The following is a 24387-nucleotide window of genomic DNA, read 5'->3' as shown; positions in this document are numbered from 1 at the left end:
CTACAGTCTCTGGGTGTGTTATGTAAAATCATGTTGCTTCACTTTTAGCAATTTCCACTTCCATTCCTTCCATTGCAAGTATAGAAAAAAATAAGAATTTCATAAATAGGATGAAATTTATATTTCTAAATTGGTCTTAACCTTGAAAAAAGGAAACAGTAAGGCAAGAGTTCTCATGCAGCATTTGGTTTACATCACTGTGATATACTGGAAAAAAAGCACAGAGTAAAATAAAAGTGATCTGAGGAGATATGGATAGGAAAACAAATGAATTTTTCCTAAAGGAAAAGAAATCAAAGATCAGTTGCATCAAAGGAGCAGCCATGGATTAAGATGAGTCTATTTAAACTAAATAGAGCACTGCGTTGGAGAATATGCCATGCAGACTAAGTTAGCTCTAGGAAGACAACAGATTTGGTGATCTAATAAGTCTCATACTTCTAAATTTTATGATTTCACCCCCAACAGATCCTTGTTCTCTTTGTACTTGCTGTTCAGCAAAGCAGTAATTATGCTAACAATGTGTCTTCTTTTTGTAGTTCTGTATGTGCAAATTACAGTGCAAATTTATTCATCATTTAAAAATATGTTGAGTGCTTTCACAGATGGGGTTTTGACAAGAGCAAATGTAGACGTTCTTTAAATGTTCAAACTTAGAACTTGCTAGGGAGACACAGATAGACACCTATTTTGCACTGGAGGTAAGTAGGAAATATGTTACTCCAGAAACACCTAACCAGGCAGATTAGCAGCAAATAGTTTTCTTGTTAAGTCTTTCATGAGTCACACTTTTCCCCACTGGAGAGGGTTGTTCCTCAAGATGTTTGGTAATCCAGTCTGGATAGGTATCTGTAGTTCATTCAAATAAACAAGAAAACAGTCAGATCGTAGAAGACTGAGAAGTAATTTCACAGCTATATTTTTCTTTCTGTCCTTCTCTTCAGATCACAGTAAATACCTAAAGATTTTTTTTTTTCCCTAAAGGAATGGATGTTTAAAACTTTAACAAGCCCTATGTAGACAACAACTTCTGACAGTACCAAAATCAATACACAATCCTTGCTGACCCCCACGTTGGCACACCTTCTGAAAACTGCTTACTTTGTACAGGTAGACACAGCTGTTTCATAGAGTCTGAGAGCTTCAGCTCCTACTGGAAGGTTTTTCTTTGACTTAAAAGAAATCTCAGACCATATATCAGAGAAGGAAAGACATAGTCAAATCCATGAAAATGAAAAACAATACACTATAGAACTTAACCCCGTTTTTTTGTCAAAGATATTGGGCGCATATTTGAATTCTGAGGCTGATCTTCTAGTGTGAGAGCTGGTCCAGAGATCCTTGTAGGCACAAAGCAGGCCTCATGGACATGTGTTGTAGGATGATGAAATCCATCAATGTTCACTGGTGCTTTGATTCTCCTCTTGTGTTTTTGAGAACAATTGTAAAATTCATATCCTCCCTGAACATGTGGTTCAAACTGTACTTGTCCTAGGTGCAAAACAACACTTTCACCAGTCTGAGTTTGATGCACTTACAGAAATTGTTTGACAAACCATATTGTTAAGAGAAAGAAAATACAAGCAAGTGTTATAAATCAGCATGTTTCCAAACGTTGTCTGTTGAAAGGAATAAGGGAGGCACTGAATGATTAGTATTATTCAACAAAGGCTCTCTACAATTTATTATCTGAAATTTAAGTGCTGTGTTTGGTTTTGTTTCTATTTTCCATTTCAGAAAGTTCCAAATTACAGAACACTGGTCGCAAGCAGTCCGTCTCTAGAAGCCTGAAGCACCTTTTTCATTCATCAAACAAGTTTGTGAAGACTCTGAAACGGTCTGTCATTCATTTTATCTCCCAAGCATTCTGAGTTATTGCTTTTATGTAATAGTGAACAGCACCTTAAAAAATAGGTGTACACAAATTCTACTTCCAGTGAAACAGCAATCGGTCTGAATAAACCTGATAAAGTTACATACGTGTGAGGCTGATGCATCTGATAAGAAAATAATGCTCCAGTTCCTACTGAAATCATTAGTGATCTTTGACTGTTACTACTGGAAATGGATTTGAGTTGTAATGGGAAAATATCGTGTGCAAACACAACAGTGCAGTCACTGAGTAATTGTTAAGTGCAGCCTCTGCTGCTGCTCAATAAGGAAACTGGAATTTATTTCATTCATAATGAAAAATATGGAGCTCAGATTACATGTTCTAATAGATACTAAAATCTCATTGGCATAAGCAGCGTATGAAGAATTCTCTAATGTTTTTAGCTAGGTTTGCAGCCCAGCACGACCCGAACAACTCTTTGCCTTGATAGTTTTTTTTAGCAAATGAAAGTTTCTTAGGCTGGATTATTTCTTCTTTCATTGCCAGGAGTATTCCGTTTGCTTTTTCTTCTTTGTATTTTGATAAGAGTTTGATTCTTTCAGAAGAGTTCTCCAGAGTCTTTAAATTCCCTAAGGCAACTACTTAATGTATGCAACTAATTGCAAGGGTAAATATTGAAAGGAATGATCTCTATAAACAGTTTTGCAGATATGCTGGCCAAATTACACTCAATTACACTAATGTAAATCCATAATAACCCTACTGATTTCAATTGAGTTATTTCAGATTTACTCTGAAGTAAATGAGGGCAAAACTAAGCCCATTAATGATAAAAAGTTTTGGTAGAATTTTTGATTTCTAGAGAGCATAAGCCCTCCATTGTATACTATTTACTCTGGCAAAACTCTTACTAAAGTTGATGTCAGTGGCTTGCACAGATTCATAATTCCTTAAATTCTTGTAGTCTTGCATCATCTGAAGAGAGAGTGTTCCCAAATATTTTTCAGAATTCACTAGTTGAAGTCGCATGATCCATAACACAAAAGTTAGGATCAGATGATTTGTTTTGCCTCCTCAGAACTTAAAATCTATGATTCAGCAGCAAAAATTTGACATAGATATTAATAGACATGAAAGCTGTTTGACAATGATTCTTTTTTTCTCTAGGGGACTCTACTTATCTGTTATATTTTTTTACAAAGACAATTTATTAGTAACCAATGAAGATCAGATTCCAATTGTGGAAATCGATGACTCTCACAGTAGTTCGATTACGCAGGATTTCCTGTGGTTCACAAAGGTAACGGGAACCTAATTCCATATACTGCTTCTAGAAATATGTTGCTAGCCATGAAGAAACCTTAGCTGATCATTCTAAGCACATTAAAATGCTAAATGATTGAGTAGTTCACCTTTTGCTCACGTTAAAATGTAGTTTTCACACAGCATTTATATGGGCTAAATTCTGATCGAGTCGCTGACCACAGCACAATTAACTCTGAAATGTATGATCCTACATCAGTGATTGCTAACTAGGAACATAAAGGCTTTGTGAATATTTAGAGGAAGAGCCTAAAAAAAGCAGTTAGATGTTTTGAAGATGGTATAATAGTTGTGCCATCATTAAAGATAACTTCACACTATCTTTTATTCCCTAAGAAATAATAAATCAGTTTTACTCAGTCTAAAAAGTGATTGAAATAGGTGCACTGTGTTTACAGAATAATTTGTGTGATTTGATATCTGTTTCCTGCTTATTTAGGCAACTATTGCCACCCGCAGAAGCTCAAGATGAGCAATGTCTACTGATTTTTCAAAGTCCATAATGCTTTTACTTTTGTTTCTGCTTTTGTAAATGCTGAGAACAAAAACTGACTGAACTAGACATATTTTTTGCAGTTGTCTTGTATGTGGGATGATATCAGATGGCTGAGGCAGAATATGTCTATATCCATCTCCTCATCAACAACACTTCAAGCCAGGCAAAAGATGCTTTCTGCAGCAGCACAGCTACAGGTTGGTTGCATTCCCTGTTTCCAGCTATTAGCTTTGTGACTTTCCAACCTCCAGTAGCAATTGTACTTTATTACAACATTTCTCTAGGAGAATGTTTTAATATGTATTGTAAAACTTGTGAAGAACGTGCTTCACAGTAATGTGAAATTTCTAGTAGGACGACAACTGCTTTCTTTAAATATTTACTTTTGTGGAAAAGGAATAAATTCATAAAGGTGTGGGCACGATCCTTACAGAAAAAGTATATGCAGACCTCACTCCCCTACCTTTTGTTTGAATGAAGTCACCAGAAATGCCCAGAAAACTGTGGTACCGTCACGGAATTAATGAAGATCTTCATATTGCTTGGCTCCTGCATTAGCCATACAGCCATCCCTCTTCTTATTGCCAGTCCATGCAATAAGCTAGGTTTTATAGCAGCTATGAGAGCCAGATACTTTGTGGCCATTATTAAGAATATCTGTGTGGGGTTTGTTTTAAATCTTTTGGCAAAGCAAGCTGTACAGGAGAATAGCCTTCCTGGGCAACCACCTGTCTTGACTGATTTCCCCAAAGTATCCCGAAATATATGGAATGCCAGTCTGCTGCACCTTTATTGGAGGACCACCTGTGTTAAGCAGCAGCTGCTTGCCAGTCCTTTGAGCTCTCACTAGAGACAGTTTTAACTGTATCTGCTGAAAGGTCCCTCTGGTGTGGTTAGCTCAGCCTAGGTAGCACATACTCCTTTGGTTAGCTCAGTTTCATTCCCTCCTTAGAAGACCATTGTTAGTATGCACAGACTGCAGTTTTAGATAACCAAGATTGCATTGTGTTATCATTTGCTACCAGAGATGGTAAGAGCAGAACTTGAAGCACAGAGATACGGCAAGTGTGCCCAGAAGGTACATTGCTCTGTTGAATTTGTGGCAGCTTTACTGTCCTCATCATTTGTGCTGTTAGTTTGGTCCCCTGATGAACACAGGGATTGTCACAGGTTGCCAGCCTTTAACAGTGTGTGGCCTAATGGGATCCACCAATAGGAGGATCTCAATAAAGTTTATACGGTTGAATACATTTTACTGAGGCAGTTAACAGTCTGACTCCACAGGAATTTAGGACAGAATGGAAAAGATCAGCGATAACACAGCTGCTGAGGGACTGGATCAGTGGATTCAGAGACAACTGGGACTGTAATTTCGCCTGCTGTTACCACTAGACAACTAAGCAAACAAATCGCAAGTGATGAGATGCCTAGCTAAGCAGACAAAACTTTTTTAGTATATAAATTAGCCATAATTCCTATCAGTAAGTGCCCCCATTCTCTGTGCTGAAACATCGTTCACAATGTACAGCCATCAGGGACAGTAACAATCTATTTGCTTCCATCTAGGCACATTCTTATATTGCACTCATTAACTTAATATTGCAACGAGATGGCTGAACATCTCCCTGTAATGATTTGTCCTATCTGTGGACACACGAATTCATACCAAATGCATAGCAAAACCACCCAGTGTTAGCGATGGAGGCTAACCTCAACAGATAGAGCAGTGAAGAAAAAGGACGTGGTATACAGATGCCAACAGTATGCTCTGCAGAGGGATGCTTAAAGCTAAACCCGCTACGTTGTGTCACAAAAAGGACAGCCACCGTGCTGACTACCTAGAGTTTACAAACAATTTAATAATAAAGTTTATACGTAAAGATTGTCTGCTACATACAGCTAAAAAAAATCAGGATAATCCATCACTTTACAATGCCGTTAAGTTACAGCACTTCCCTAAACGTACAGCGTGCCGGATTGTGAATTCGAGTTGTCATTTTAAACAACCCCCATCCCTACCTAGGTTACTGTAGAACTCTTGAAAAGCCCCGAAGTAATGAGCATATTTTAAATGTTAAGCATTTTTCTTTAAGACATCTGGGAATCTCTTCAGGGGCTGGTGACTGGATTGAGTATGTTTGCACCTATAAGCAGATGCCTTTCTGTGTGAGGAAAGGGATTTTGACCAAAATATGTATTTTATGTGGAGTCTTTTAAAATTACTTTTCTTTAATCCTCGCATATTTTCCTGGAGAGCTTTGCTTTGGTAGTTTGTTAGTTTCTGCTGGTTTGTCTAGCACATTCTTGGTATCTGAAGCAAAAAAAAAAAAAAGGGTCCGTGTCTTTTCAAATTCCTTTGTGTTCCTTCACAAACGCACTCTGCAGTTCAACTCCAGAACTGTTTACATTCAGTGCAGATATGTTGCTGAAAATAATCAGCATCATTTTGAAATGGAGAACAATCAATTGACATTATAGTTAATGATCCTAACAGAAAACATTTGAAGTCTCCAGTATGAATTTTGTATCCCTGACACGCACTGCATCTCATTTGGGCATGCATCTTGCTCTTCAGTAAGCTCTAACCAGGACTTCACTGATACCAAAGGAATCACCACTGGACCAACACTGAGTGCTTTTGAAAACGGCATCCTTTACCTTTACATAACTGGGTACAATCAGGAGTTGGAGGTGAATTTGCAGTGTGCCCTTTTATAAAGGCACTGGGTTGCAACAGCCTGATGTTCTCTGGTAAACACTGGACTGAACACGACTGGACCAAATATGCTGGAAGATCCACTAACGTAACTTTCCTTTTGCCACTGAATGACGTGACCGCACGGCAAGGACTTAAAGGCTGTGTGCCTAGTTTCTATTGAAGTCAATAGTTCTGATGTCAAGGAGCATAAAGTTAACTTTCAAAAAAATGCACCTTCCTGATATGCAATAAATAACTTTCATTTTATAATTTTCTTTTCTAGAATTTGCTGGGAACTCACAACTTAGGCAGAGTTTTTTATGAGCCAATCAAGGATCGGCATGGCAATATATTGATTGTTACTATAAGGGAAGTGGAGAGTCTTTATTCATTTTTTAATGGCAAATGGATGCAGGTATCCAAACTACAAAGCCAGAGGAAATCCCTTTCAACTCCAGAGGAGCCAACAGCATTAGACATTTTGCTTATAACAATCCAGGTAGTGCTTTGCTTCTCTTAACTGTATGTTATTTGCTTTTGTAAAGCTTGTGCCAGAGCCCTGATTTTGGAAGATTCTTGTAGAATTTTAGGCCTTAATCCACTGCCCAATAAAACTAATGGCAAGGCTCCCATTGAAAGAAAAGACTTATATTACTTCCAGTGGGGCTGGGAACAGGTCCTTAATATGTAAAATATCCATGAGATTAGAAAGAAATTACTTCAAAGTCCTAGCAGAGAATGGTGTGCTGTTTCTATCAGTTTTGGGAAGCCATGCTATAGCATTCCTTAGCAAGGGCTATAAACATTTAAAACTCTCTAGGATGTTCTTAAGCACCCATACAGACACTTAAAGTTTCTATGCCCCGTAAGATTTTTCCACATAACCCTGAACACTGCATCTCTGTATAATATCTACTGTTCTACATAATAAACTTGTTCTTTGGGGTTCACAGTTCCTTGGAGCCTGGTATAGTTGCTGCAGAATTCTTTATTGACCATAATCCTTCTTTAATTTCTGCATAACACGCCCCTAGTCTTCACATATAGAACAATACCAAGGTAAGGATTGACCCCCAGAAGGTGCCATAGATGTCAGTTCAGTTGACATCATTGACAGCCACGGGTTTTCAGCCCTTCAGGAGTCAGTAAACTCTTGTTAAATCTGTATAGTTAAAAGATTAATATGTTTCTGTAGGTAACGGCTTATTTCTCAGAAGATGTCTGTAGCCAGTCTCTCTCTTCAACTGAGTGGCAAAGTTACCCAAAATACTTCAAGACAAATATTGTCTCAGCCTCCTCTTTTGTCACTTCAGCTAGACAGTGACAGTCATGGTTAATTTTCAGATTTCAGGAACTTTCTCGGGCAGAGTCTGTGCTTTTGGTACCAGAAACTGACGGGGAATCAAAATATACATTACCAGCTTTTAGGAACATTAAAAAATTTCCAAAAGACAATAAAACGTACCTGATCTATGTTAGATTTACTGTATTAAAATGTGTTAAAGGTGTAGAAGAATGTCAATCTGGGCAAAAGTTTTATATTAGGAAACCCAAAATACAGGCCTGATCAAATTTCCACAGAGATCCTAGTGGAAAAAATGTTCCCCTAATGGTTTACACATTCCTATCTAATGCCCACCCTTTCTTGTATTACTTGTTTAATCATCGAATGGGTATTTTGTTCATGAAGTGCTTGTGAAAATGAGGGTCTAATTGCATTGGTCAGAGCCAAGCAAAGCACTGGAAGATAATTTGATGGTTCCAAGAGTAAAGGCGTAAGGCCAGCTGTCTTAATCCTCACCCACTGCAGAGGCACACATTTCTCAGGATGGCAGCAGACATCCTTTTTAGAGTAGCTCTTGGGGACAGCTATACGTAGCCCTAAAAACAGCTCCTGGTTCAGTAAATATGCCATCAGTATTAATTCTTTCTGAGTTCTATTTGTTGATAAAGATATTTGCTCAGAAAACACTGTCATTAATTCAACTCTGCAAACCACCAACTCCCATACTTACAGAGATCTTGTTGATAGCAGGGGATAACAGAAACAGGTTTTCAAGAGATCTACATGCATTTCTTTGGTGCCAGTACTGGTTTATGCAGCCCCTCTGTCCTACCTTCCCCAGCTGATAGCTTTTTCCTAATGCCACCCTTCTCTATCTGCGTATCTACACACCAGAAATGAAACAGGGAATTTACCCAGCTAGAAAACAACTGCTTTTTTGCCCAGTTGTTTTTCAGCTGAAACAGTTCTCTGACCCAGCTTGCTGCTGAAATGATCAGAGCAGAGGTGGGTGCTATTTAAGCTAATTTAAATACAACAGTTGTAGAAGGTTGATATCAGTTTTTTTAGTGCCAGTGCCTGCATGGTGTGGAGAGCTTTGAGAACCTGTGTGTATGACTTTAAGTAGGCAGTATTCCAAGGGCATCCAAACTACCAGAGATTATTTGCATGCTTCAGCATGTGCTTAAATACTTCGTGAAGTGGGAACACTGGTGACACAAAAAGACAGCTATGAAAACATTTGTTGCTTTTTGATCCCAAATTTGTGACTCATGGGGAAAAAATAAAAAAGGCTTTTTACATAGGACTGTTTCTCTCAAAACAGGACATACTTTCCTATCACAAACGAAGTCAGCAACGCCTCCCTCCTGGCCTGTATCTGGGTTACCTTAAACTCTGCAGTTCTGTGGATCAAATCAAAGTCCTTGTGTTGCAGAAGTTGCCCAATGTCCTCTGTCATGTCAAAATCCGAGACAACAGCAATGTCTCCAGGTAAGTCAATACACACGAATTTACAGAGACATATAGAGAGAGAACATTTAAGTCTAATGCACTTTGTCATTGAAGAATTGTAGCTGCCTGCAAAGTCTGGCTTAGGTGCTCAATCACTGTTTCAAGCCATGACTTAGCATTTCCACTACAGATAAGGAATTAAATATCATAGAATCCTTAGAGTTGGAAGGGACTTTAAAGGTCACCTAGTCCAACTTCCTCGCAAAGAACAGAGACATCCACAGCTAGATCAGGTTGCCCAGGGCCTGATCCAGCCTGGCCTTGAAAGTCTCCAAGGACAGGGCATTAACCACATCTCTGGGCAACCTGTTCCAGTGCCTCACCAGCCCCACTGTAAAAGACTTTTTCCTTATATCCAACCTAAGTCTACTCTCTTTGAGCTTGAAGCCATTTCCCCTTCTTCTATCACCACAGACCCTGCTAAAGAGTCTGTCCCCTTCTTTGCTGTAGCTCCCCTTTAGATACTGACAGGCCGCTATCAGGTCACGTCGCAGCCACCTCTTCTCCAGGCTGAACAGCCCCAGCTCTCTCAGCGTGTCCTCATAGGGGAAGTGTTCCATCCCTTGGATCATTTTCTGGCCCTCCTCTGGATGCACTCCAGCAAGTCTGCATCTCTCCTGTACTGAGGACTCCGCGCCTGGATGGAGTGCTCCAGGTGAGGCCTCAGCAGTGCAGAGAAGAGGCAGGATCACGTCCCTCGCCCTGCTGGCCACGCTGCTTTTGTTGCAGCCCAGGATACGGTTGGCCTTCTGGGCTGCCAGGGCACTTTAATATGTGGAAAATAAATAAATATGTGGAAAAGAAAACCTGGAGAGAGGAGCCCTAGTGAAATATTTCAAAGGCAGTCGGACTTTAAGATGTTAGCAAGGAATGTTCAGCCTGATGTACACGTGCTAGAAAAATTAAGTTTTTCTACGTTAGATTTTCAACCACAAACAATCAGAGTTGCACAATTTTAGAATGTTTTGCTATATGAGGATTAAACTATCAACAGATCCCAAATGCACATACACTGAATTCCTTCTTGTGCACTGAACTTTTGTTATATTTCTAATTTTAACTCAACTCAACATACAGAGATGAATGGGAATGGATCCAAACACTTTCTGGCTCAGAATCTGTGGAAAGTATGGATCATACTTCAGACTGCCCTACTCAATTGTTCTTGTATGAGCTCCAGATGGCAGTGAAAGCTCTCCTTAAACAGATCAATCTACCTCTGCATCAGGTATTTTCCTTTGTAGTATTTATCACCCTTTTTAAAACTGATTCTTAAGAACATAACTAAAGCTAGAATGTAACTTTAAAGTAGGAATTAAATGTAAATGTTGTAAGAAAAGAAAAGCAGAGAAGCTTTCTATCCAATTACTCTAGCTGAGGGGGGAAACACCTTCAAGAAGACAGTTACTTTCCTGGATATTTGAACACAGAAGGTTTTAAAGACTAATATTCAATGGCTTCTATTTTTGCATCTGTTAGCATACAACTTTGGGCAGGTGCAAATAAGCACTTTTGCATGAAACTCTAGTAGCTGCGAGCACCTTTACCCAGCTGGCAAAGGAAGATAGGTATTTTAGCAGGGAAGCGGGGCAAGTGATGATTCTTTTGGAGGTAACACTGAGGGTGTACAAAAGGCTACTGAAGACACAGCATTGTGCAGTTCTTTCACACAAAGACGAGACTCCTAGAGCACGTAGGTTCAGACTACTGAACCTGTGGGTGAGGAGAGGTATCTGGCTTCTGGCTTTACATTTAAGAACAGATGCATATTTGAATAAATAAAGAAGGCAGAGAGGATAATCTACGATGTGAAAGATCCATGGAAAAATAAGCTAAGGAGTTTGTTTCTTGTTTACATGAATTCTACTTTATTTTGGCCTACAAGAGTAAAGAGCGCTTACAGTAGAAGTAAATCATCTTTATATTCACTTCAGGATCTGTTTGTGCAGCTAAAAAGATGTGGCCTTAAAATAAATCAATCTGGTTCAACAATTCTTGATTTTGAAAGGTTTAGGTTTTACTTTAAAGAGGAATCCATCAGCGCTGCACCTTCTAGCCTAGGAAGAGCCACGTAAGGCTCAAGTAAATCCAGAATGAAGACAGATGGTGTGCTGCCTTGTGGTCAGTCACTAATCCAATAGGGCTTTGAACAGGTCCCTATACCAGTGTATTTTCTTGGATTTTACAGCTTTTGTACTTTTGTTGGTTTTTTTTGAGCTAGGGATTAAAATATTGAAATCCATGTGCAATTTGTCCTACAGGCTGCAGCTCAGCAAAGCATGTAAGCTCATCTGTTGTGCACAAGGGATAGCCATACACATGACCTTGCAGTTAAGCACGGTTGTAAATGTTTTGATGACTCGGGATCGAACTTCTGTGTTAACAAATTGAATTTCTTATTCCACAGGTTTGGTTACGCAGTTTTGTTATTTTTGTGGCAGACAGAATCACGGGCGGTGACACTGTCGCGCTCCCAAGAGAAGCGCAGCGCTGCACACAGCAGCTGTGCAGCAGCCTCGGGCCAAACGCTGCGTGTGCCATTTGCTCCTGCTGCAGCACTTGTTAAACCTTTTCAGTGCTATGTTGAGGGAGAGCTGCATATTTCTCTTAACCGACCCTAAATTGAATCTTAAAGGTTTTTAATTGAATCCATTTTCATGTTTTCACATAATTATGCAATCATAATCTTGAAAAGCACATGGCATGTGATCATTTTCTGCCTAATAAGAAACATAAATGTTGTTTTCAGGGGGGTTGTGCCTGTGTGTGTTGTTTTAGCGTGGAACATTGCAGCTTTAAATCTTTATTTTATGTAGTGACATGAACCCACATTTAGAGGCCCCCCCAAATATTTATGTTTTATAAAAATTCCAAGCTTGATGTTGTGCAAATTTTCTTTAATGTTTTATATCATTTGGGGTGTTGTTTATATAAGTGCCATGTTGTAATTCTCTCCTATTTCTTCCCCCGCGCGTGTCCCTCTACAGGCTAAGCACTTCCGTCTGTATACACAGGAGGTGTTGGAACTGGGTCACAATGTCTCCTTTCTTCTCCTGCTCCCCGCCTCAGACGACGTCTGCACTGCCCCAGGACAGAATAATCCTTACACCCCACACTCAGGATTTCTTAACCTCCCTCTTCAGATGTTTGAACTCGGTATAGTAGCTTGCTTCACCTAGAAATATTAACCCAGTCTCTTTATAATAAAATCACAAAGTTGTATCTGTTTTCCCCCTTGTCCCAGTGGAGAGTCAATAAATCACATGATGGCTTTGGCAACAACACTACCTATAACTGTGTACAAGTTACAGAGGGAGCGGAGCGGTTAAAGCGTATACTGTAGCAATCGTTACTGAAATGCAAAGCATAGAGCAAAGCCCACAGTTATCCAGTATGTGTCTTCAAACTTATTTGGAAGTTGATGTTCTTTAAAAATCAGAATAAAAAAAAAATATACAACATGGCAAGGTTGGCGGGTCAAAGCAGATGCAGTAAAACACATCCCTCTAAATTGCCACAGGAATAACCAGTTTTGAAGAGGAGAATTTCTGCAGCTCCTACTTTACAGATAGATACAACTTTGTTAAAGGTCTAAGTGGAGTTTCCCAGGGCAGGGTCATCTTTTTCTTTCTGATTCCTGAAAAAATGTGGGAGACTCAGTCCTAGTGCTGCAGCAGGAAAAGTCTGTTATCGTGGGAAATGCTAAAGTTCTTTATAGAAGGAATATGATGAGTAAGGGGACTGCTGAGCCTTACACATCAGCCTCTTCTGTTTCCTTCTGGCCTGTAAAATTCTTGTTATTATTTCTTGCCTCTACCCTAGAGAGAGAAAGAGAAGAGCCAAAACTGATGGAGACAGTACACAAGGAGCCACTTCAGAATATGTCCCTAGTGGCAACTGGGTCCTCAGTGATGCATCTCTCTCAGGTGTTTATGTGACACCACCGCTATCACCATCCTGTTTCCTATATGCCATTGCTGGCTGTTGGCAGCGTCACTGGTGGAGGAGAACAGTAACTGGTTGTTAATGGAGGGTCTTTGAGCTGAGGCTGGGGTTCTACAGGCAGAGCAGGTTGGTGACTTCCCATCACCCAGCAGCGCAAATCTTTTTTGAGTCAGGCAGGAGCATACGTTTGTGTGTATGTCACACCAGCCAGAGCACACAAAGAGGTGCCCACGACAACGCCGGGTTTTGTGCTGGTTGTGGCAGGACAGATGACAGCTGAGCTGCCATAAAATCATGAGCCCTACAAGCAGACAATACGTGAGCTGCTCTATATTCTGCCAAGGCGGAGTTACCCCTTCAACAGAAAACTAACGTAATTGAACTAGAAGTGATAGTTCAGAGCTGTGGGTCACATGGCTGTGGCATCTGATGTGACGGTAGCGCCCCGAAGCCAGATTTACAATCTTCTTGACATGCAACCTTGAGGTCTACAGTTAGACTCTGTGTATTCAGCATATTATTTCTCCCTATGAGCGGTGACTACTGCATTCACTGTGCAAATTAATGCATGAAGTGTATTCATCTCTGGTGAAATTCGTCTCTGTACTACGGGTCTCGCAAACTATTTAACTCTCATCATGTGGTACACAGACCGTGGGCAAGAGCTACGCTCGCTTCTGGAATGAAGTTTGCATTGGGCTGACAAATCAATGGACAGAGTGGAATGATGTGGTGCAGATAAACATGCAAAGAGAAATCTCTAAAATAGCATGCTGGGTGCAGACCTCTGTTCAGCAGTGTTGCTGCAATGGGGAAGAAGTTCGTGTCAGAACGGAAAGCTGAATTTTACTTTTTTTTTTATTATTTAAGTTAGCAATCATCTAGCCAAGGGCAGATGACATTTTCTATATGACTTATTATATATGTATCCCTGATGTTCTATAAAGTGACTGTGATTCACATCTCAAATATTAGAAGCTTCCATTCCCCATTAGCTGGTGGCTACCAACTATATAATTGCATAACCACAAAAGACTACGTTGAAGTAACATTTGTTAAAGTAACATTAAAGGGTCTGACTTAAAACCACAAAGGCTAGAAACTTCAGCACTGAAGCTGAAACCGCGGCTGTAATTCACTCAAGAGTCCACCACATATGGCATATATACTGTAAGACCACACACTGTTCAGACTAGATCCCTGCAATATCTAGGCATCATTGGGAAACCAGAAGGTAGAACTCTTTTTCACTCACCTTTTTTGGTGGGATTTCTGTTTTCAGATTCAGCCTTCATTGTTCTGTTTATGATGTTTCCGCGATTGGATTTCTCATTTTGAGAAATTATTATTTTTCCTAATCATGTTGGTTGCAAGGGATAAATAGATCTATGACACTGATCTTGTTTTTATAAGAAGAAATTATGCACTTTGCACTCGAAATGCCCTACAGAACATCATGCCCCCATCCAGAAATGCAGCAGTGTTAAGCCAGCTGCCGTTCAGTGCTCTAACAAGATCACGCTCTATGCTTGCACTGAGTATTCCTGAAAACTTGCCCTCCCTCAGCAAGTTTCAGATGTCTGCACTGCAGCTCGCGGAGATAACTGGCAAGTTCTGCCTGAGCACATGAGGTTCTGGAAGAATGCAACATGAAGAGGCCGGGCAAATTAACATCTGTGAAGCTCCATGGCGTTGTAGCTGTTCTGTCTCTTGGCTCTTTCAGCGGCAGCTCACACTGCTCTGTCCTACTGCATCAGATGGCACAAAGATGTCAGTTCCGAGCTTTCTGCGTTCCCCTCCTGCACAACAGTTCAGAGGAGAATACATGATAATAACTAATGAGTTTTAATTGTTTCACTCAAACTGTGATGTCATTGAAATGCTTTTAACGCTGTCATTTACATTTGAGTTACTGATGTATGTTAGCCTAGGCCAAAAGAAAGTTATCATCCTCCAGAATGATACTTTCTTTCTGAAACACCCACTTAAAAAGAAAAAAAAAAAGGGTTCAATTTTCCAGTCATGTCACTACTTGCTTGATAAAAGAAATGATGAGCCTCAAAAAAGAGCCTTCTGATTAAAGCAGTCAAGGGCAAAACAGCCTCCGGAGCTGCATACTGAGGGCCTGATTATCCCTTCACATAGATATAAATTAGAAATGACTCTTTTGAAATTGATGAAGTAACAGAGTAAATCCAGTGTAAATGAGAGGAGAACTAGAGCCTGTATTATTTATTTCCAGCTTTAAGTAACCCATCCAGAGAGTTAATAATTACATTTAATAAAATTTGTGTTCTGAGAGCTAAGGATTTCATATTTCATAACCAGAGTATAACAGTGTTTCCTTTGCACTTGGTCTTTTCACAGTTCATTTTTGCTGTTACAAGGAAAAATTTATAAGCCTGTATTGCCGCCTTTCTGCTGTCATAGAGCTGGACTCTCTGAAAACCCAGCAGTCCCTGAGGGAAGCAATTTCAGACAGTGAAGTCGCTGCAGCCAAACAAAGACACCAGCAAGTTACAGACTACATACAGGTAATAGTCTGTTTCTGACTATTCCAAGGAGATTTTAAGGTGGCTTTCTTAAAAATTGCATGGGGCTGTAATTTGAAATCTAAATGGAGAATTATTCACAGACATCATAAAAAGAGTAGTTGTATCAAAAGCGCAATTCTGCTTTTATGAAATTCTAACCCAGAACATGATTTCCTTAGTTGTTGCTTTTATACAAGGATTTTTATGGGTAAAATCAAATGACAGTCGTGCTAGGCTGTTACACAGAAATGTGTCAGCCTGCTTGTAAAACTCGCTCCCATCGAATGTGAGGTAAGCTAGTGCCATGCATGGGCATTCCACTCAGTAATAGTTTTTCTCTGTACTTTTGCAAACCATTTTGGTGATTGATTACTTACAGGTAAAACCCTTGACCTTTACAGAGGGCATCTGTGGACACAGTTGATCTGTCTTTCTACAAGTGAAGTGCAGATCGCTTTACAGCTCCATATTTTTAATACTGAAGACACCTTCTGTTGGAACAGGGGCCAACACAATCACTTATCTCATTAATAACATATTTGGCCCTTCGTAATTATGAACAAAATGGTAATATTTCTGGTTTTCCTTACTCTAAATTCAGATCCCCTTTGCATAGCCTACTTTAGAGCCATTGAGAGGAATATACCATTGTGCTTTTGCATCTCCACTATCTCCTTCCTCCTCATCTCCCCATTCTCACACTCAGAAAGTCTGGTTTTCCCCCAGCATGCGGGAGCATCTGGGAAATGTTTACCTTTCACATCAAAGCTAAATATATGTACATTAATAGATATGCAGTCTATAGACAATTCTATGTTCCTTTTCTCCAAAGTCTTCAAGTCATGTGTAAATGCTGGGAAAATATAGGAGAATATTTTAAACTTCTGCGTTTTGTGCTGCATTATTGTGACAGTCTATTAGCCTTGTCAGGTTTCCTCTTAAATGAAAGCCAGCTGTATTCCACCTATTGGCAAAAATATCTCAGCCCACCACATACCACAATCTTCAGCGGTGACCACGAAACCGCGAGAGCAGTTGTGTGATCCTAGATCTAAGACAGTGTTGAAGTTACTACACAAACCAAACATTGTAAAGAGCAAGGGAGTCTACATAAATGCAGTTCTGAAAAGGAGTCAGGGGGCAACTAAAAAGTAAAAATATTTTTTAAAAGCAACACAACAGCAGATAAGGTGCTCAGCATCTTTACCGGAATGTTAGACAGCAAGACAAAAAATCCATGATCACTGGAACTAAAATCCAAGTTAAACTGTGATCTATATAGTACAATGCGTCAAGCATTCCTAAATTATTTAAGAACTACAGTTCATTAAAATGTCTGATTCACTGTCCTGTGAGATGCTGTAGAATGGCATCGCAGAGAAAACTCACAAGATTTGCATTTTCATAAACTGGAAGCGGTGTGATTTTTGTTCGGGGCTGAAGGAGAAAATGTAAGATCTCCAAAATCAAACTGATGAGAAGTTTGCTAACTGGTCAAGTAATTGTATTCTTTTGGGGGAGCTACACTTAAGTCTTGAAATGAAGTTGAATTATGACGAATACCTGAACCGTCTGTGGTTGTTATCGGCATACATTCTCAGCCTGAATTAACTCACTGGCAAGACACTGAAAGTGTTTTGAAGACCCACTTTGAATTGTTATCTTTTCTCTGTGTAAATACTTGAAGCCATATCCTGCCATTGATTTTGGTACTTGTCTCTTATTGCCATCAACAGGCATGAATTAGAACTGTCCTGTGTGGATTTATACTGTTAAAATGCACACAGACCAAAATAGTAAAGGAAAAAAACTGCAGTTTGTCTCATAGGTTTGCTGCGATACCCCATGCACATACACACGCGCACATATTGTTCTACTGTTCAAAAACTGTGTTTGATTTGAGCACTTTGCTTTTCAACATAATCATGGGTTCGCAAGAATCCCTGAGGCATCCTGATTTCATTTCAGCGCAGAATGGAACCAACTTTCAAGTGTGGTACAAAATTGATTACATAATCTCCATCCAAAGACAGTTCTCATTTCTTTCCACGTCAGGGCTTAGGCCTACATTCATCCCTCCTATCTACAGGTTCTCAATTGAGATACCTGATTTAAAAGTTAGGCTCTAGCAGACTCTGCAGTAGTGGAGGAGAAAAAGCACTTAACCAAAGGCAGTTCAGACTAAAACCTGCTTCTCTCGGATGTCAACTAGATGACTACTCACCTAGGTAGGTACTCAAAAGTACACTCTGAGGTAGAATTATTAGGCAGACTTAATTGTAGCTTTTCACCATTTTCTTCCTCAAAAGCAAGTTGATGAGATCTGGAGGGAAATGAGATGGATCACAGAAGCTCTGCAGTACGCAAGATACAAGCAGCCTGCAGCTGGCCTACCAATAAAGAAACTTGTGAATCTTTCAGAAGAATACTCTCAAAAGAAAATGAGTTCAACATCTTCACATCTAGATTGTCTTCCCTCACCTCCTTCCTCACCCGAGGCTAGAAGCCAGAGGAGAAAAGCTGTAAGCGGTAAGAGAACTTCTGTTTGTTCATTGTGCAAAATCTTTGAACTCACTTTTAATTATAACAGTTCTTGAATTTCATTTTATAAAAAGAGTAAATGTTTCCCATTCCTGCTTGAACATTCATTTTACCAATCATTCACCACTCAGTATCCCAAGGTCCTTCACAATCTTTACAATAATGTTTTTGCTTTAAACTACCTGCAGTACTTGCTCATCAGCAGCCAACTTTGTCACCTCGCCATTCCTGATCATTTAATGAACAGGGTAGATTGGACCAGTCATACCACTGACTTCTCCATGACCTCCAGAATTAGTGGTGTTCTTTCTCAGCGCCTCTCCCTGAGCTAAATTCTCCTTGCTCTGCAGACCATGAATGCAGAATAGTCCTTAGCTCTGACACCATGTAACCTAGAGCATTATCTTGCCCTGCATGAGCTCAATTCGTTGTTGTTGCACTATACTGTAGTTTACACTAGGTTAAACTGAATAGCCAGTACGGTATAAAATCTCCACCTTCTTCCTTGTTTCTAATATAAACTATGCACAGCCATGGAGCATCAATCCATTCTATCTGTTACTGATCCTTCAGGAGCCAAAAGACAGCAGTGATTTCAGTGCCATTGTGCATTTTGGTCAACAAATTTGCATTTGAATTAAGTGTATCTGTTTTGAACATAATAATGCAGCCAATAAGGAAAAGGGTCGTTTGCTCATCTACCTCCATGCCTCACCTCAAGCCTCTGCTATATACATGCAGTTGCACCCTACTCACAGTTACAGAGGTATCTATTTGTAGTAACTCAGCCAACATCTTTAATAGAAAACAGAACCTGGATTAGGTTTTCTCTCTCTCCCAAATCTTCACCTGTATGAAATTTGGTGAAAGCAAGGTAAAAAAAAAACAGGTACTTTCAGAACTTAATCCCAATCCCAATTCCAATTCTTCCCCGTATTTAACTGAATAATGAATCCTCTTTGCTTTTCCTAATTCCACCACCACCTCTTTAACACATCTGTAAATCTTCCCTGACTACTGTCTTTGCTGTCACATCGTCCCTTGGAAAATTCCACAGAGGAAACATATGTATATTTTCAGAATTGCAGATATTATTCTAAATTAAGAAAAAAGAAATGAGGAAATAACAGTTAAGCAGTTTCTGTGTTGTGCTTGTCCTCTTGCTATTAATCGTTTCTCTTTGCAGATTCCCAGCCCTGCTCAGATGAAGAAGGCTGTTCTGAAGTATTCCTTCCAACTGACAGTGACTATGATTCCAGTGATGCATTAAGCCCCAGAGAATTAGACTTGATTTACTCCTCCCCACATGACATATCCCAGCAGGCAGGCAGTGGCCTGGGTGGTAGTGCACCTGATGTTCTCCAAGTCCATGATGTGAAGCCTTGCCTAACGCTGAAGGAAGGCCTGACAGAGTGTAATGCCTTTGATACTAATGCTGAATATTGCACAGAGTACATGAGCAATCTAACAATGTCAGGGATTACATCAAAAAGCATAGACAAGTCCTCTAGCTCCAGGCAGCCATTGAGCTTTTTAGGGAAAAAAAGACTAGGGAAACATCAGCATTACAGCTACTTCAGCAGGCATCATCGTTGGCTGCGTGTGCACAGCGAGACACAGTCTGCCTCTCTGTCTGAAGGCGTGTATACTCAGCATCTCATGAGATCTTCAGATTTATCTCAAGAACCTACCTCCAGTGAGCAGTTACAGATTCCCACTGACGAGTCTCGGAGCACTTTCTTACCTCATACATCCAGCCTTCCAGAAGATGGAAAAGGCAAGTATGAGGAATCAAGGCAAAATGTCCATAGGAAACACATGGAACCTTATAAAACAACATTTCTGAGTGAAGAGGGCAAATCCTGGGCAATGAGCATGCAGTCTGTAGAACATGAGGATGTGCACAACACTATGCAACAGAAAATGGGTCCAGACGATCCCCTGGGTTCTGCTGTCTCAGAAGTATTCAGCAGCACACTGTAACCCCAGACTTCTGCATCGCTTCCCATTGCTCCACAAGGAGATAGTGAGCATTATGCATATAGGGCCACACTTACAAAACTACTTTTAAAAGTCCAGCTCCTGAAATGACAAAAGAATCCTAATCATTTGATTCCATCACCAGATTCCTTACACAGCGGAATCTGCCATGATGCAGGCAGTATTATTTGTATCAGCAGTTCTGCAAGTAGAGTCACACATAACAGGACAGTCTGTGGCTGCAAATCCGGTAATCAGGTTCTGCAGTTCTCTTGATTTCCAGATATCTCTAAGCATGCAACATTTTAAGCATGAGTGCTTCTGACTGCAGTGTAGCAGAAATTGTAACATCCTTTGTGTCCTCATGTTAGGACTGTGTCCTAAGCCTCTATTAACCTGTTCTCCAGCATTTCCTATACATTTTTCTACTTCTCGGCCTTCTTGAATTGATTGAGGTTGCATGTAACTAAAGTGCTGACTGGTTTAGTAACAGTTATCCCAGAGCACCTAGCCACCGATAGAGAACTGAACATTCTTTCAGTATCTAAAAAATCCAGTCATCGTTAACACTGCATGCACAATCTCTGAATGTTGCCAGAGCCTGACAAAATTATCACAACGTTTGAGGGTTTTTTCAGAAGCTCAGATTTCAAATGACATAAGTAGCACGTTATTTTAAAGGTTTAAACAGGAGTCAACCTTTGGGGTCATAAACAGACAGAATGAGGCCAGTCTCTGAATGAATACACGCAGGGACTAAGTAGGAGTGAAGAGGAGCTTGGTCTTTAACCCACCACACAAGCGTGCATTCCTTTATGCTGCAAGGACTATCAAACATCCACTGGAAAGAAATGCACTGACTTTTGTTCCTGAATTTTCAGTGTATATTCAGGGGTATCCGATCACTGGGTCTGAAACTGGGATATTCTGGCAATTCCCATTAGGGACATTTGGGGTGCAGTTTAAAGCTACGCTTTTTTGTTTGTTTCACCAACAAACATTGGTATCTTTAGAAGAGTGGAAGGCGCCATGTTAGCACGCTGTATTTGTCTAAAGGCAGATCTCAATTTTGTCATTTGCTTCCAGAATAAGACTTAGAGTACTACAGAAGATGATCTCAAAAATGAAATCTATATTAATGAGAACCATAACATCTGAGTCACTGAGAAATGAACTAATGTGAAGAGAAACTCCAGCTGTTGCACAAGCTTTAATTTTTCTTATACAGTTCTTGAAGTTTAATTTTATGGGCCACATTCCTGCTGGTTAAATTCCCTCACTCCATGTTTGCGCAGCCTTCTACCCTTCAATTTTTCAGCCTCCAGGTGGATACATTCTAAGGCCTCCAATAAAGAGATTTGAGTTAAATAGTTGAGTTTACAAGTCCTTGAGGTGAAGGTAAGGATTTGGGCCCATGATCTGTGGTCCTTATTAAAATAGCACTTCCATAACCCCAGTGCTATTAAAATCCCTGTGAACTCAATCCATAAATTCAAAAATAAATGTTATTCACTATTTCATGCTTGGTCAGTATGCAGAAGCCAAGGAGAGTCTATGCAGTGATATAAGGGCAAAGACTTTCTATAAGGTATTTACGTTTGTAATTTCTCTTTTTGGGGGAGAGGGAAGTTAACTTTTTGTACCAAAAATATTCATAACGTGATCCAATCCTCAGTGAGGATGGAAAGATTTCCATTCACTTCCAAAGGCTTTGAACGAGACCCATACTGAAAATTCCTGTGGGTGAGAAGATGGGGGAGCAAAAGTCTCAGTGCCAGTTTGCAGCTAGAAGGACACGCATTGTATGCTGTATGCCACATGGAATTGCACGGGGAAAGCCTGACTCACACGCCATAGAACCAAACAGTGATGTTTTACTGTCACTGAAGGCAGCAACAGCTTGTTACGTTAGATTATGTTCGTTAGCAGAAGGATGTTTATCAGAGAGAGCCAGAAAAAATGCTATTTTCAGAAGTCAGAATAATTTACATTGTTTTCTAGAACATAGCACCTAGCCCAGGCTCCCCTAACCTTTTTAGCCTCTAAGCAAAACTGCCACGTAATGGTTTATTAAAGTATTAAAACAACGGTATGCTGAAACCAAGGTTTTGTAGAAAGTGATGATATAAAACAAGATGATATTCATAAAATGAAACCCACCTTGCTTTGCTTTGGCTTTTCAGGACAAACAGATCAGTAAGGGCAAGAAGTAGCAAAATCTTCAGCAGAAGAACAGGTACACACTGCTGCTTACATAAGGATGTAAAATCTCTGTTATCTACTCCTTCTGCTGGGCTTTTCCAGAAGTAGTCACGGATCTAACAAAAAGCTGGGAAAAGGTTGACTTTATCCTAATTTTGCCTACCTTTGTGTGCTGAGACAGAATTTGACTCTGGGAGTGCAAGTGCCAGCCAGAATCTACTGCACCTTGATTTTAACTTTGTTATATGGAAGTGGGGTTTATGTGACATCCTACAGGGCACACGCCTCCTTGATCCCATTGCCTCTAGACTGAGGTTCTTTCCCATCTGTAGCAGTCAAAATAGTTCTGACTTTAAATATCTCTAGTTGTACTGGTTATAAAGCACTCAGTTATCTTTTGGAAGAAATATCTGTTCTTTGTTCTAAATCAATATCCCAGAGATAAATAAATAGCAGAAAGAGACGCCTTGCAGGCATAGTCGTAACACTAATCATAATACTTCTCTGGTTCTCTTAGGAAGATCACTCCCATGTTTCCCAAGCAACTACAGCAATTCGGAAGAATCCTGTGAAATACAGCACTGTTATCCTCACTTCATAGAAGCACAGAAGGACTGAGTGACTGTTCCGAGTAGACCTTAGAGTAAAGGCTCACAGTAAGAAATCAAAATTAAGAAACCGGACAGTTGCTTTAATCACTGGGAACCCTTTCTCCAACTGGAGATAGGGTCCCTCTCAGAGGATTCATGCACAGACACAGGAAATACTGAGGTTCACAGCCCAGGACATATAGAATTCCTTGAGTTGGCTCACTCACATGAGTCTGTACCCACCTACAGCAGCAGCAGCTCAGATCTGAAGTGGGTACTTAGGCTTTGCAAACTTCTGGATAGCTGTCTTTCTAATGCTGTGGCACAGAACTTTTGTCCTGTGTTTTTCAGGGACTTCATTTTCACCTGGGCTGGACTTGGTTCCTTCTGATTTCTAGGCATGACTTGGACTGGCCAGAAAAAAAAACATATTGCTCTAACATTATGACCCATAGAAAACCAGTAGACCCATATCTCCTGTGGTCTAAAACATTCCTGTTTCTGCTAGTAGAAAGCTAGATATAGGTAAACTGCAAGGTTTACACTAATAATTCTTTGCATCTGCAAGATAGACACTTTGCCTGAAGAAACCTGTGGCTCAAAAGCATTTATCTCCTATGCTTGCATGTGTTTTGCTTTGCCTAGGTATTAATAAGTAAGTAGATTTTCTATACACTAAGGGCACATACAGAGAAACATATAATTAATAATTCACTGCTGAAACAAAAATATTTTTAAGTATAGACATTAAAGGGAGAGGAGGAGGATGTAATATTCTGTCCTAAGCATTTTAGAGTGTATTGGAAAGAGATGATGTATATTTACATTTCGTATAATATAAAGAAATGCATTAAGTTGCTGGTCAACTCTTTCAAGGTGTTTAAACGCATGGCTCATGACTGTTACGTAAAACTTCAATGGAGCCTTACTAACAACAAGGGTATAGTGTATTTGAAAATATGGTACACAACTTGGAAACTTACTCTGAATTTCTCTGAGGTGTTGAACTTTGCCATCAGCAAAAAGTATTTTTAGAAAAGAGACCGTGAATTTTCAGACAACAGAGACTTCATCAAGGTGGGTCTCTAATTTTTCCACTACAGCAGAACATTAAATAGCTAGAATACTTTATTTGTAAGTATAATTTATCTTTTGATTCCGTGAAGGAGAATTCATAAGGCTAAATCATGTCAGAGAAGTATGAAACAGAGCTGTTGGCCAGTAAATTCTCTGCAAAAACCAAGGGCACCATTCCCCAAGGTGGGTGGAGAGCTGTACTCTGGAAATGTGCTTTGGACAGTAGTTTGACCCTCTTCTGTGCAGGCACAAACTACAGCCGTCTCTGCTGCTAAGTGTTTGCAAAGTCGATAGGAGTTTTTTTGTTGCCTTGACTGTGCTTTGGAGCAGGCCCCATTCACTGCTGAAAGCTGTATAGATCCTACTAGCA

At 39.9% G+C, this 24387-nt stretch overlaps 1 protein-coding gene across 1 annotated transcript in view; it reads left to right on the top strand.

Moving 5' to 3' along the window:
* Positions 1-23017, top strand: part of ANKFN1 (ankyrin repeat and fibronectin type III domain containing 1) — a 59506-nt gene extending 36489 nt beyond the window's left edge. The window contains exons 9-19 of the mRNA XM_021415283.1: positions 1738-1837; positions 3002-3134; positions 3734-3850; positions 6635-6850; positions 8961-9127; positions 10226-10376; positions 12136-12304; positions 15461-15627; positions 17937-18156; positions 19355-22384; positions 22868-23017. Of these exons, the coding sequence (XP_021270958.1) occupies positions 1738-1837; positions 3002-3134; positions 3734-3850; positions 6635-6850; positions 8961-9127; positions 10226-10376; positions 12136-12304; positions 15461-15627; positions 17937-18156; positions 19355-20151 (2237 nt within the window). The 3' untranslated portion in view covers positions 20152-22384; positions 22868-23017. The remainder of the gene's footprint in view (positions 1-1737; positions 1838-3001; positions 3135-3733; positions 3851-6634; positions 6851-8960; positions 9128-10225; positions 10377-12135; positions 12305-15460; positions 15628-17936; positions 18157-19354; positions 22385-22867) is intronic.

This window comes from Numida meleagris, chromosome 17 (genome assembly GCF_002078875.1).
Source record: "Numida meleagris isolate 19003 breed g44 Domestic line chromosome 17, NumMel1.0, whole genome shotgun sequence".
NCBI lineage: Eukaryota > Metazoa > Chordata > Aves > Galliformes > Numididae > Numida > Numida meleagris.
The sequence above is the reverse complement of the archived record's forward strand: the minus strand, read 5'-3'. Positions and strand labels throughout refer to the sequence as shown.